Source organism: Cyprinodon tularosa, unplaced genomic scaffold (genome assembly GCF_016077235.1).
Source record: "Cyprinodon tularosa strain WSP-4 unplaced genomic scaffold, ASM1607723v1 ctg1263, whole genome shotgun sequence".
NCBI classification, from domain to species: Eukaryota; Metazoa; Chordata; class Actinopteri; order Cyprinodontiformes; family Cyprinodontidae; genus Cyprinodon; species Cyprinodon tularosa.
This window is the reverse complement of record NW_024038074.1, coordinates 53,852-65,000: the sequence shown is the minus strand read 5'-3', so window position 1 is coordinate 65,000 and position 11,149 is coordinate 53,852. Positions and strand designations below refer to the sequence as shown.

The following is an 11,149-nucleotide window of genomic DNA, read 5'->3' as shown; positions in this document are numbered from 1 at the left end:
CTCTATCAAAGAAAATGCCCTTTTGAAACTCGTTTTCTTTATTATTATTATTGATATTATTAAGATTTTACTGAAGTCGGTTTTGAAATGATCTTTTGAAAACCTGAGGCATTAAAAACGACTGAAACAATGCCCCGAAATGACCGACCTACTTGCGCACAAACGACCAGCCTCTCTCTCTTCCTTTGTCACGTGAACTCGCTCGGTCGCCCGCAGGGCATGCCAGATGCGCAGCATCATAGCAGTTTTCAGATAGCAGGAACGGTCGCTGACAGGCTGCTTCTCCCGTGCCCCATTAGCCAGGTAATATACAGATCAAGCAGAATCATTTTGTTGTGCATTAAAATGTCTCATTCAGCAGCACCAAACACGCATTTTGCCGACTGGTCACCTGATAAACTAGTTGTCTCCTTGTAAGATGCTATTTTACTTTTTATATTTTGTATCCATATTTTTTATCTTAAGTGTATACATTAGTCTATTTTATTGCATGACGTATACCCACCGTTTTTAGATATTTTTATAATTTTATTTACCTATTCCATATTATGTGTTTCATGTTGCACGATTGTACCATAAAAAATTCCTAGTTTGTGAACTCCTTCACTAACAATGGCAATAAACCTGATTCTGATTCTGATAGTTTTACACTGCAGCCCAAGTCAATGACAGATAACGTGAGGACGACCACATAGGCTACAAATAATTTTGGTAGAGTTTGCAATTGCAAATACGGAAGAGGATTAGGGCCACTGAAAAAAAAAAAAGTTAACAGATTTTTAAATTTTATTTCAGTTTAGTATGGGAAAAAAGTCAGAATGCTGACTTTAATCTCAGAATTCTAACTTTTTTCTCATAATTCTGACTTTCTGCTGAGAATTCTGACTTTTTGCTCAGTATTCTGACTTTAATCTCAGAATTCTGACAATAAAAAAGTCAGAATTCTGACTTTTTTCCCATGTTAAACTGAAATAAAATTTAAAAATCAGTTAACTTTTTTTTTCAGTGGCCCTAATCCTCTTCTGTACAAATCTATGTGTTAAGACAAACGTTTTCTGTTGTATAGGTTTTGTTAGGCAACATAAATTAACACATTTTGGTCTCTTTATTGTCTTAATTGTATATTGATTTAGTAATTGCATCACAATGCCAAGAAAGGAGGGTTAATCGTATTGAAAAATCTTAAAAGCTGTTCACATTTTATTTTTAAGTGGTTTGTGCAGCAGGTATTAAAATAGCTATTATTTTGTAGGCTACCATAAGTCATATCCACGTGACAAGACTTCCAGTCATGTTGCCCTAATAGCCCATTATTTAAACTAATGTGGCATATTTGTTAAAGCTATTATTATTATTATTATTATTATTATCATTATTATTGTCATGATGGTTATTATTAATATATTGTAGCCAGTCACAGCAGGGAAGCTCTATACCATCAACATCTACCAGGACAGGAGATGAGGAAGAGTTCAGGGAAGACACAGAGACAGAAAAAGACCAGGATGAGGGAGAACAGATGGATGAGGGAGAGCAGATGGGTGAGGGAGAGCAGATGGATGAGGGAGAGCAGATGGGTGAGGGAGAGCAGATGGGTGAGGGAGAACAGGGAGATGAGCCAGATGAAAGAAGTATGCTTTAGTCTGTTCTGTTGGTGATGTGACTTTTTTCCATTGAAAACTCACGTTTAGAGAATGTTACAAATAACAGTCAAATTTCATTCAACATGCGTTTATTTTTTTTTATAATTAAGTGTTACACGTGCGCTAAAAAGTGCCCCCCCCCCCCCCCCCCCCCCTCCTGAGCACCTGCCCCCCAAAATGTCTGTGCACGCCTCTGTTCACCTGTGATAATACGAGTTATGGAGCTAATATTTTGCCAAAATGAAAATACAAATCAAAACTTAGAAACAAATCGCCATTTACTAGAACGAGGATATGAAAACAGAACCATCGATGGAACGTAATAACATTTCAGCAAAGACGACGTTCTATTGATGGTTCCAGGCGTTGACGTTAAGGATTTTTACCACTTGCCCTTTGGGCAAGTGACTTTCACATTTCATTTGCCAAGAAACAATTTTTACTTGCCCAGTATAATGTTTGATAAATATAGTTCCTAATATTCATTTTGTATATATATCAATGAAACATGTTTTTGTAATTCAGTATTTTTTAAGTTTCCAGGTTCCTGGTGTGTATCTGCATGCGTCAGCCTACATTACCGTGTTAACATGCTTTTCAATCCTTCCTGCACATTCTTTTCAAACTAAACTTTGCTCTAAACTGTTGTGTGCTTGGAAAAATATAAATTGTAATGTTAAAAATCTAAAAAACAAAACTTGACAGGTTAAAAACTTAAGATAAATCACAGACAGAAGTCAACGTCACAAATGAATAACTTTTATTTTAGAGTCACGGTATGTTTATACTAGATAATACTATTAATATAATGTGACTTTTCTAGAGAATCATTATAGTTATTTTATTCAGGGTTTCCACAGTCTGACATCATTTCAGAATTCCCTGACTTTTAACTGACTCAGGATTAGTTTCCCTGACAAGATAAATGCAGCCGTTTGTCGTTTTGGTAACTGCATCAAAATTACCACTAGGTGGACAAAAATCACGCCATCTGGCGGAAAATCCCCCGGCTTTTTCAAATCACGCGAGAATGTGTACTAAAACTACTCTGCAACGCTTCTGGGTCGTTTTCATCGAACGTCGGTGATTTTAAAGTAACTTTTAGTGATAAATATATATTTTTTTTTTTGCGAATGCAATTAAATTTGTACTCTCCCAACAATAAAAACTACTTGCCCCGTGAGATCGGGTGATGGTTAACATCGAGCCCTGCGGTTCTGTTTTTGTTTTCTTCTCGTTTTTGCCAGATGCTTTACTGCCACCAAGTGGTAAGAAGGGTAACAGTTTCACCAGAGGTTGGAAATTCTTACTTATAAATCTCTGATTCTTACTTTTGAATTTATGATTCACTCTAGTTTGTTCATTTTAATTGTAAATATTTGATTTGAACTCTCAAATTAGTGATTTGAGTTGGTAAATGTTTCAGTTTACTTGATGGTTTTTGCAAAGCTGTAACTTATAAATTTGTTTTATCACTTTTTCCTCTGAGTTGACTCATTTTATTCACATTAATTCACTTACATCTCATTCAGACAGCTACATATGTTTATTTCTTAGACTTAGACTTAGAGACTTAGACTTCTTTATTTGTCATTCTGTATGCACAGGGTGCATACAGAACGAAATTGCGTTACATACAGCTTATGAACGTTGCATTGATATTTCACAATGGCACGAGTTATAGAAAAATACAAAAAGTGCAGCAGTGGTCAAAGTGTGAACAGTGCAGAGGATAAGAGACAGTGTGCAAGTTGCAGTGGTTCAGTGCAAAATGGCATTTGTGCAAAAAATGCGTTATTGAAAAATACAATGAGATGAACAATTTAAAGGGCTAAAAGTTAAAAGTTCAGCAGCATTTGATGCCCGATAATGTGCAATAGGTGCAGAGTTCGGATTGTGGATCAAAGGTTCAACAGTCTGATGGCAGTGGGGAAGAAGCTGTTGCACAACCTGGTGGATCTGCAGCGGATGCTGCGGAACCTCTTTCCAGAGGGCAGCAGGGAGAACAGTCCATGGTGGGGGTGTGAGGGGTCTTTGATGATATTACGGGCTCGGGACACACAGCGCTGTGATGAAATGTCCTTAATGGAGGGAAGAGGAGCCCCAATGATTCCTTCCGCTGTCCTCACCACCCTCCTCACATTCTTCCAGTCAGAAGCTCTGCAGCCTCCACACCACAGAGAGAGACAGCTGGTCAGAACGCTCTCTATGGTGCTTCTGTAGAAGGTTGTGAGGATGGGCGGGGGCAGGCGGGCTCTCCTCATCCTCCGCAGAAAGTACAAGCGCTTCTGTGCCCTCTTCACTAGAGATGAAGTGTTTACAGTCCAGGTGAGGTTGTCCGTGATGTGCACCCCCAGGAACTTTGTGCTGCTGACCACCTCCACAGCTGAGCTGTTGATGAGCAGTGGAGCATGGTGGGGGCGGTTTTTCCTGAAGTCGACGATGATCTCCTTCGTCTTCTCCACGTTCAGGATCAGACTGTTTTCACTGCACCAGTCCACCAGCTGCTCCACCTCCTCTCTGTAGTCCCGGTCGTTGTCGTCCCTGATGAGGCCCACCACCGTGGTGTCGTCCGCAAACTTCACGATGTGATTGGTGGTGAACCTGGGGACGCAGTCATATGTCATCAGGGTGAACAGCAGGGGGCTCAGGACGCAGCCCTGAGGGGAGCCCGTGCTGAGGGTGATGACATCAGAGGTGTTCTGACCGACCCGGACCGACTGAGGTCTGTTGGTGAGGAAGTCCAGCAGCCAGTTTCGAAGGGGTGTGTTGAAGCCCAGATGTTCCAGCTTTCCCACCAGGTGCTGTGGGATGATGGTGTTAAACGCTGAACTGAAGTCCAGGAACAGCATCCGCACGTGGGTGTTCTTCTCCTCCAGGTGGGCCAGGCTCAGGTGAAGAGCAGAGGAGATGGCGTCCTCAGTGGAGCGGTTTCGCCGGTAGGCAAACTGGAACGGGTCGAGTGTTGGGGGGAGACTGGAGACGATGTGTTCCTTTACCAGCCTTTCAAAGCACTTCATCATGATGGGAGTCAGTGCGACGGGCCGGTAGTCGTTGTAGCAGGTGACTTGAGGTTTCTTTGGCACTGGGATGATGGAGGCAGACTTGAAGCATGCTGGCACTGTGGCTTGCTCCAGCGAGGTGTTAAAAATGTCCGTGAGGACACCAGCTAGCTGACCTGCACACTCCTTGAGCACCCGCCCAGGTATGTTGTCGGGACCTGGGGCCTTCCGCGGGTTGACCCTCCTCAGAGTCTTCCACACGTCGGCTGTGTCAAGGCAGAGAACCTCCTCTTCCTGATGTGGGACAGCCTTCACTGCTGGAGTGCGATTTAGTGCCTCAAACCTCCCAAAGAAGTTATTTAGTCCGTTTAGGAAGTCAGCATCAACTTCATCCACCGGGGCAGGGGGCGTGTTGTAGTCTGTGATCGCCCGTATGCCTTGCCACATGCTCCTGGTGTTGTTGGCGTCGTGGAACAGATGCTGGATTTTCTGGTTATGGTTCCGCTTTGCTAACCTGATGGCACGGTTCAGGGTGGCTCTAGCTGTCCTCAGTGCCTCCTTGTCACCAGACTTGAAGGCTGAGTTCCGTGCTTTTAGCGCGTGGCGGACCTCCTCAGTCATCCAGGGCCGTTGGTTGGCTCGGGTGGTGATGGTCTTTGTTGTGCTGACGTCCTCGATGCAGTGGTTGATGTAGGCTGAAACAGTCATGGCGTACTCATCAACATTGATCTTGTTGTCATATGTTGCTGCTGATTTGAACATGTCCCATTCAGAGCATTCAAAGCAGTCCTGGAGTGCATCCATGGCCCCCTCCGTCCAGACCCTCACCTGCTTCACTGTAGGTTTTGCTCTGATCAGCAGGGGTCTGTATGCAGGAATTAGCATCACAGAAAGGTGGTCTGAGGAGCCGATGTGGGGGCGGGGGGCTGCTCTGAATGCGTCTTTTATGTTTGTATAAACTAAGTCCAGAGTGTTCTCTCCACGAGTAGCAAAATCCACGTGTTGATAAAAATGAGGGAGAACAGTTTTCATATTCGCCTGATTAAAATCTCCAGCAATGATGAAAACGCCCTCTGTGTGTGTAGATTGCAGCTCAGAGACAGTCCGATAGAGAACACTCATGGCCTCCTTTGTATCAGCGCTGGGGGGGACATACACCGCTGTGATGGTAACAACAGTGAACTCTCTGGGCAGGTAAAAGGGTCTGCAGCTAACAGTCAGAAGCTCTATGTCCGGAGAGCAAAAACTTGAGACTATTCTAGCATTTTTACACCAGTTGTTATTGATGTAAACACAGAGTCCGCCTCCTCGGCTCTTACCGCTGAGTTCTTTGTTTCTGTCGGCGCGGAAAGTAGCTAGCCCCTCCTACATTTCTTGGTAGTTATCCCATAGTTTGGTTATTTTTAAAATGACTTACTGCTGTCTGACACTTCTTTAGACCTGGCTATGCTGGTTTTGATAAAATCGCTTGTTGCTTTTTCTGTTTTTATTTATTTTTCTTGTAGAACCGTATTTCTGTTCTGTTCATTAGAGCCTAATAAGTTCAGTTTTGGTCTCATTTTCATTTCTGATGCATTGGATTTATTTAGGGGCGTCATAGTAAAGCAAACTTCCTGCTCTTCTCATCGATCGGTCATTTCTCCATCAAATCAAATGCTAGTAAAATACGAGGCGGTTTGTGGTTGAGTCGAGGCTGCAGCGCGTTTTCTCAGCTTTTTTCGGAGACTGAAGCCTTTTCTTCTGGTTTCAGCTCCGCAGAGACGAAGCAGCTCATCCTGTCGAAGCTGGAGGAGCAGGTGGAAGTGAACCTGGGCTCTGCCATGATGTATACGCTGTTTGAATGGGCAAAGGAGAACCAGGAGGCCCTCATGGAGAACCACAGGCCCGTGGTGACAGCTGTGGTCAGTGGAGATCTATAGTAGATTCTCTTCCTATAGATCAGTTTAGTTATCTGAGAAGTTTTATTATCAGTTACATCATCGAAGGAAGCTTTGAACGCAGAATATGTGCTGTGGATTTTGTTCTGTTATTGCTGCAAGCAAAGAACAGATCTTTTATTTTCAGATTCACTTACTTTTTAACTCTTGTTTTTAAAAGGAAATTATTTTTATTTTAAGCCCAATACTACGGAAGTATATTTTATTCACCAAAGAAAAAAAAATCTGACGGCTTTTTTCATAATTACGAGATCAGTATCTCGTAATTATGAGAAAAAATCTAATAATTAAGAGATAGATTGTCGCTTTCATCCCACAGACCAATAGAAATGCTCCCTCCAGAGGAAAGCCCGCCTCCTGAAGTAAAGAGAAAATGTTCTTCAGAAAGAATTAGAAAAATCTAAATATAAAAAATTTAAATTATAAAAAAAAAGAACATAAAAAAGCAACAAAAAATTGAGAAAACAAAGTGAAAATCAAGAAGTTTTAGTTTTAGGATTGCATTGTTTTTTTCTTTTTTGTCCATTTATCAAACATGTTCTTTGTTTGATACAATAATGGATCAAAATTGACTCCATTTAACGGTAGGTTGACTTTTGTCTGTGGCAGACACTGACATCAAACACTGAGGCGACGGCGCCCTCTGCTGCAAAGAAGAGGGAGAAGAAGGAGCAACTGACCAAAGCTCAGAAAAGAAGGATGATTAACAGAACAGGTGATGAATTCATTGCTTTTATGAGACCGGAAAATAAAAATGTTAATTTCATTTCAGTTTATTTCTATAGCTCCAATTCACATCATGTCATCTCAGGTCACTTTATAGAGACAATTCATCCAGTCAGATTGATTCAAAGTTTTCTATCTAAGGAAAACCAGTTGTTTGCATCAATTCAAAGGCAATCCCTCACACTAAGCATGCTTGTAGCGACAGTGGAGAGGAAAAACTCCCTTTGAACAGGAAGAAACCTCCAGCAGAACCAGGCTCAGTGTGAGCGGCCATCTACTGAGGCCCACTGGGGTTCAAGGAGACAGAAGCAGACATAGAAAAAGAAGCATATACCCCGTTTACACTACCCTTAAAAAACTGAGCCGAGACCGGTCCGAGCTCAGTAACTGAGATAACTTGTCGTGTGTGAACGGAAACAACCTGAACTGAACCGAGATAAACATAACCGGACCGCGCTAACTGCAGACCAGTTCCCGAGGTGGGTTCGGCTCGGTTTTTTCCTGGCTCGGTTCTCTGATAACAAGAGCGCATGAGCAGAACGCGTCATCGCCGACTGGCTGAACATGCCGATTCACACTCCATTCCAGAAAGTCGGCTTCCCAAAAGCCGACTTTCTCAAGTACATCCGCGCAAGGTTGCCGTCTTCGCCTGACCCACCCCAAACACGGAAGTACAGCAATAATAATCAAGCATAACTTTCTGAATGTGACGGGTGCCGCCATTTTGATTTGCTTGATTCCCTCCTCCTTCGTCTTCTTCTTCTTGGGTTTTACGGCGGTTGACAAACAGCGTTTGGTGCATTACCGCCACCAGCTGCTTGAGTCCCTCCTTCAATCCTAGCAGTAATACCGCACATCGTCACTAGGAGGCGAGGAGTCAAGGAGTCGAGATAACCGAGATAAGTGTGACGTGTGAACGGTCGTCAAAACTGAGCTTGGCCTGGTTACCGATCCAAGCTCGGACCGGTCTCGGCCTGGATCGGTTTTTCAAGGGTAGTGTAAATGGGGCTATTGATACAAAAGGCAACCGTCAACCAGCTCCACAGGCGGCCCCGTCCAGGAAACACACAGCCAGGCAGACGAGCTCCGAGCCAGCTCCCATGTCAGAGGATGAAGAGAGCACATCCAGTTAGTCACAGTCAGAGAAACAGGACTACACTGGAAAACAGGCCAAGCTCCAACATCTAGAAACAAAGGTGTTGATGGCAGCAGCACAGCTGATATTTCTCTCCAGGATGGAGTCACAGCCAAACAGGAACAGACCAGATGAAGCTACTATGAGAAAAAGCAGAGAGAGCAGAACGTTAGAGATTGAACTAACAGATTCTGCAGAGTGGGAGAATAGAGATAGAATGAAGCAGAATGATGAAAAAGGGGTCCCTATGTCCTCTAGCAGTCTAAGCCTATAGCAGGAGAACTATAGAGATTATTATTAAAACAGTCAATCATTTTCTTCTCTGGTTTTTGCTGCATTTCATGTCATAAATGGGTTCATTATTATAAAGTTGAAGGAAATTTTTCTTAATGCTGGAAAAAGGTTAAAATGTAAAATAATTAATTCAAAACTGTATTTTACATTTTATCTTTATTTTTTTATTTAGTCCCTGAAATGCTATCTCCTGCATTTTGAGGAGGAATGCAGCTAATTTTTCTAATTTTCTGTTCCTAACACTAATTTTGTCCTGATTATGGGAAGTATGTGTGCTTGGCTAGAAGTGGAAATTTCATTAGATCATTTTTAGGTACAATATTAAAAACAATTAAAAAGCCTAATGCTACGTTCACACGGAGATTTGAGCAGAAAAAAAGCATCTGCTGCTTAATCTTTGATGCTCGTTAAGGTCACATTAAGGTCATTTCAATATTTCTGCAACACATTCTCAATGTAATTTACTTTGACTGGGAAACCGCTCCATTGTAGCTCTGCTATAGTTTGGGATTGCTCATCGACCACCTGAGCGGCAGATCGCTGCAGCTCCTCCACAGCTACTATCTGCTCACTTCACCTTGTATTTCGCTATTTTTTCTACTTTCAGACCATAAAGGGGAGCTGCCCAGAGGCTGGAACTGGGTTGACGTGATTAAGGTAGGTGCAGCGTCATCTTTTATCCACTAGGAGGCACAGTGCACACTTTTTTGTTGTTTTTTAACCCTCCTAAATGGACTTTCTCCTTTCCTGTTTCTTCAAAATGGCTGCCTGACCAACCTCCAGCATGTAAGATCATCACTATTTTTAATTCTTATTAAATTTCCATAGCATCTGTCCAACCGTGAGGTCTCACTGTTTCCCTCGTGTCTTTGCACAGCTGAGTAAAACGGGAGGAAAGGACGACGACTAAAGCAGAATACGGAGCTACATTGGGGCCATAAATTTTGTTTTACTTTTAATTGAGCATTTTGTTTTAAGTCCAAATATATAAAGATAGAGACAATGCTTTTAAGACATTTAAAGTTTCTAACAGGGAATGTCTTGTCGAGGCCTCTACACACATCATCTAAGCCCCGCCCACCACACAAAGGGCCAGCAACGTAAAAATGGGGAAGAAAAAAAACCAGCTTGAACCTGAATATGTTAAACTTTTCTTTTTCATTTCCAAATATTTTTTTCAGTCATTCATTTTTTTATTATTTTTTTCACCCCAAAAAAATTTTGTGATCAAAATTTATAGCCTTAATTTAGCTCCATAGGAGAAGCTAGTGCTCCCACATCGATGCCCCTGGTCAGCCGGAGTAACGCGGGACAGTGAACGCGCCGCACGGCCGCCGTCTGTGGCCGCCGTCTGTGGCCGCCGTCCGTGGCCGTCCCTCCTCCATCCAGCTGCGGTTTTATCTGCTCAGACCTGCCGTGTTTTCAGCCCATCAGGACTTTAGCGTTGCCTCTAACCCAGTGTACTGCTGTTACTTTAAGGTGCTGTGACTGTAAAAAAATGCAACAAATTCAACCCTTAATTTTCCTATTTGACTTTAAATTTTCTCAATTCATTGTAAAGGTTTGTATGTAAATAAACTAACATTTTGTCAACTTCTTATTTTTTTTTTTTTTTTTACTTCTTTTCAAATTGTCTCCACAAGGGAAGTCTATAGATAAATCGATTATTTAGGGAATGGTGGCCTACTGGTTAGATCATTGCACTTGGCTCCCAGAGGTTCTGAGTTCAAGCCCCACTCCCACAGACTGCCACTCTGGGTCCCTGAGCAAGACCCTTAACCCCACACTTCTCCCTAAGGGGAGGGGCTAAATGCCGAGAGTGAATTTCTCGATTGTTGGACAATAAAGGGGTTTACATTACATTATAAATAATAAACACATTAGTTTATCAATTTAATTAGACGGTGTGTTTCTAACAAAAAGTGATTAAAGAATAGACTTATTTTTTAAATTCAGTTGAAATTGAATTACATATTGGAGGCAAAGCAGGGCAGCCATGATCATGCTGCTTTAAAGCAACGCTACGTACTATTAGCTTAAAGGTATAGAGGACGATCTTTTATTTCCGGGTGGATCATCAAAATAAGTGGTCCTCCTAACTGTCAATCATTCTGGTGATATGTTTACGTAAAGCCGTCCTACGCGCTCGTCCTGTTAGCTAACTCTTTCTGCGCACTTTCAGGCGTATATCTGTGGGGAGCTACGGTTTCAGACGTCATTGAAGCTCACCTTTCTCACCGCGGTTCTTTGAAAATGGCCAAGGGTTCTTAAAGGAATAGTACACCCAAACATGATTAGCCTTCATTTTCTACTCACCCCCATGCTGAACAACACTCTGGAGTACTTTTTTGATATCTCAAATGCATCTGGAGATCTGTGAGGCTTCTTGCTGTCTGCTGACATTCAAATAAT

The 11,149-nt window shown here is 42.3% G+C and overlaps 1 protein-coding gene across 1 annotated transcript in view; it reads left to right on the top strand.

Moving 5' to 3' along the window:
• rwdd (RWD domain containing 4) overlaps positions 1-10,335 on the top strand; it is a 22,348-nt gene extending 12,013 nt beyond the window's left edge. The window contains exons 4-8 of the mRNA XM_038276712.1: positions 6,396-6,546; positions 7,192-7,297; positions 9,345-9,394; positions 9,521-9,523; positions 9,615-10,335. Coding sequence (XP_038132640.1) covers positions 6,396-6,546; positions 7,192-7,297; positions 9,345-9,394; positions 9,521-9,523; positions 9,615-9,647 — 343 coding nt within the window. The 3' untranslated portion in view covers positions 9,648-10,335. The remainder of the gene's footprint in view (positions 1-6,395; positions 6,547-7,191; positions 7,298-9,344; positions 9,395-9,520; positions 9,524-9,614) is intronic.
• The last annotated feature ends 814 nt before the right edge of the window (positions 10,336-11,149 follow it).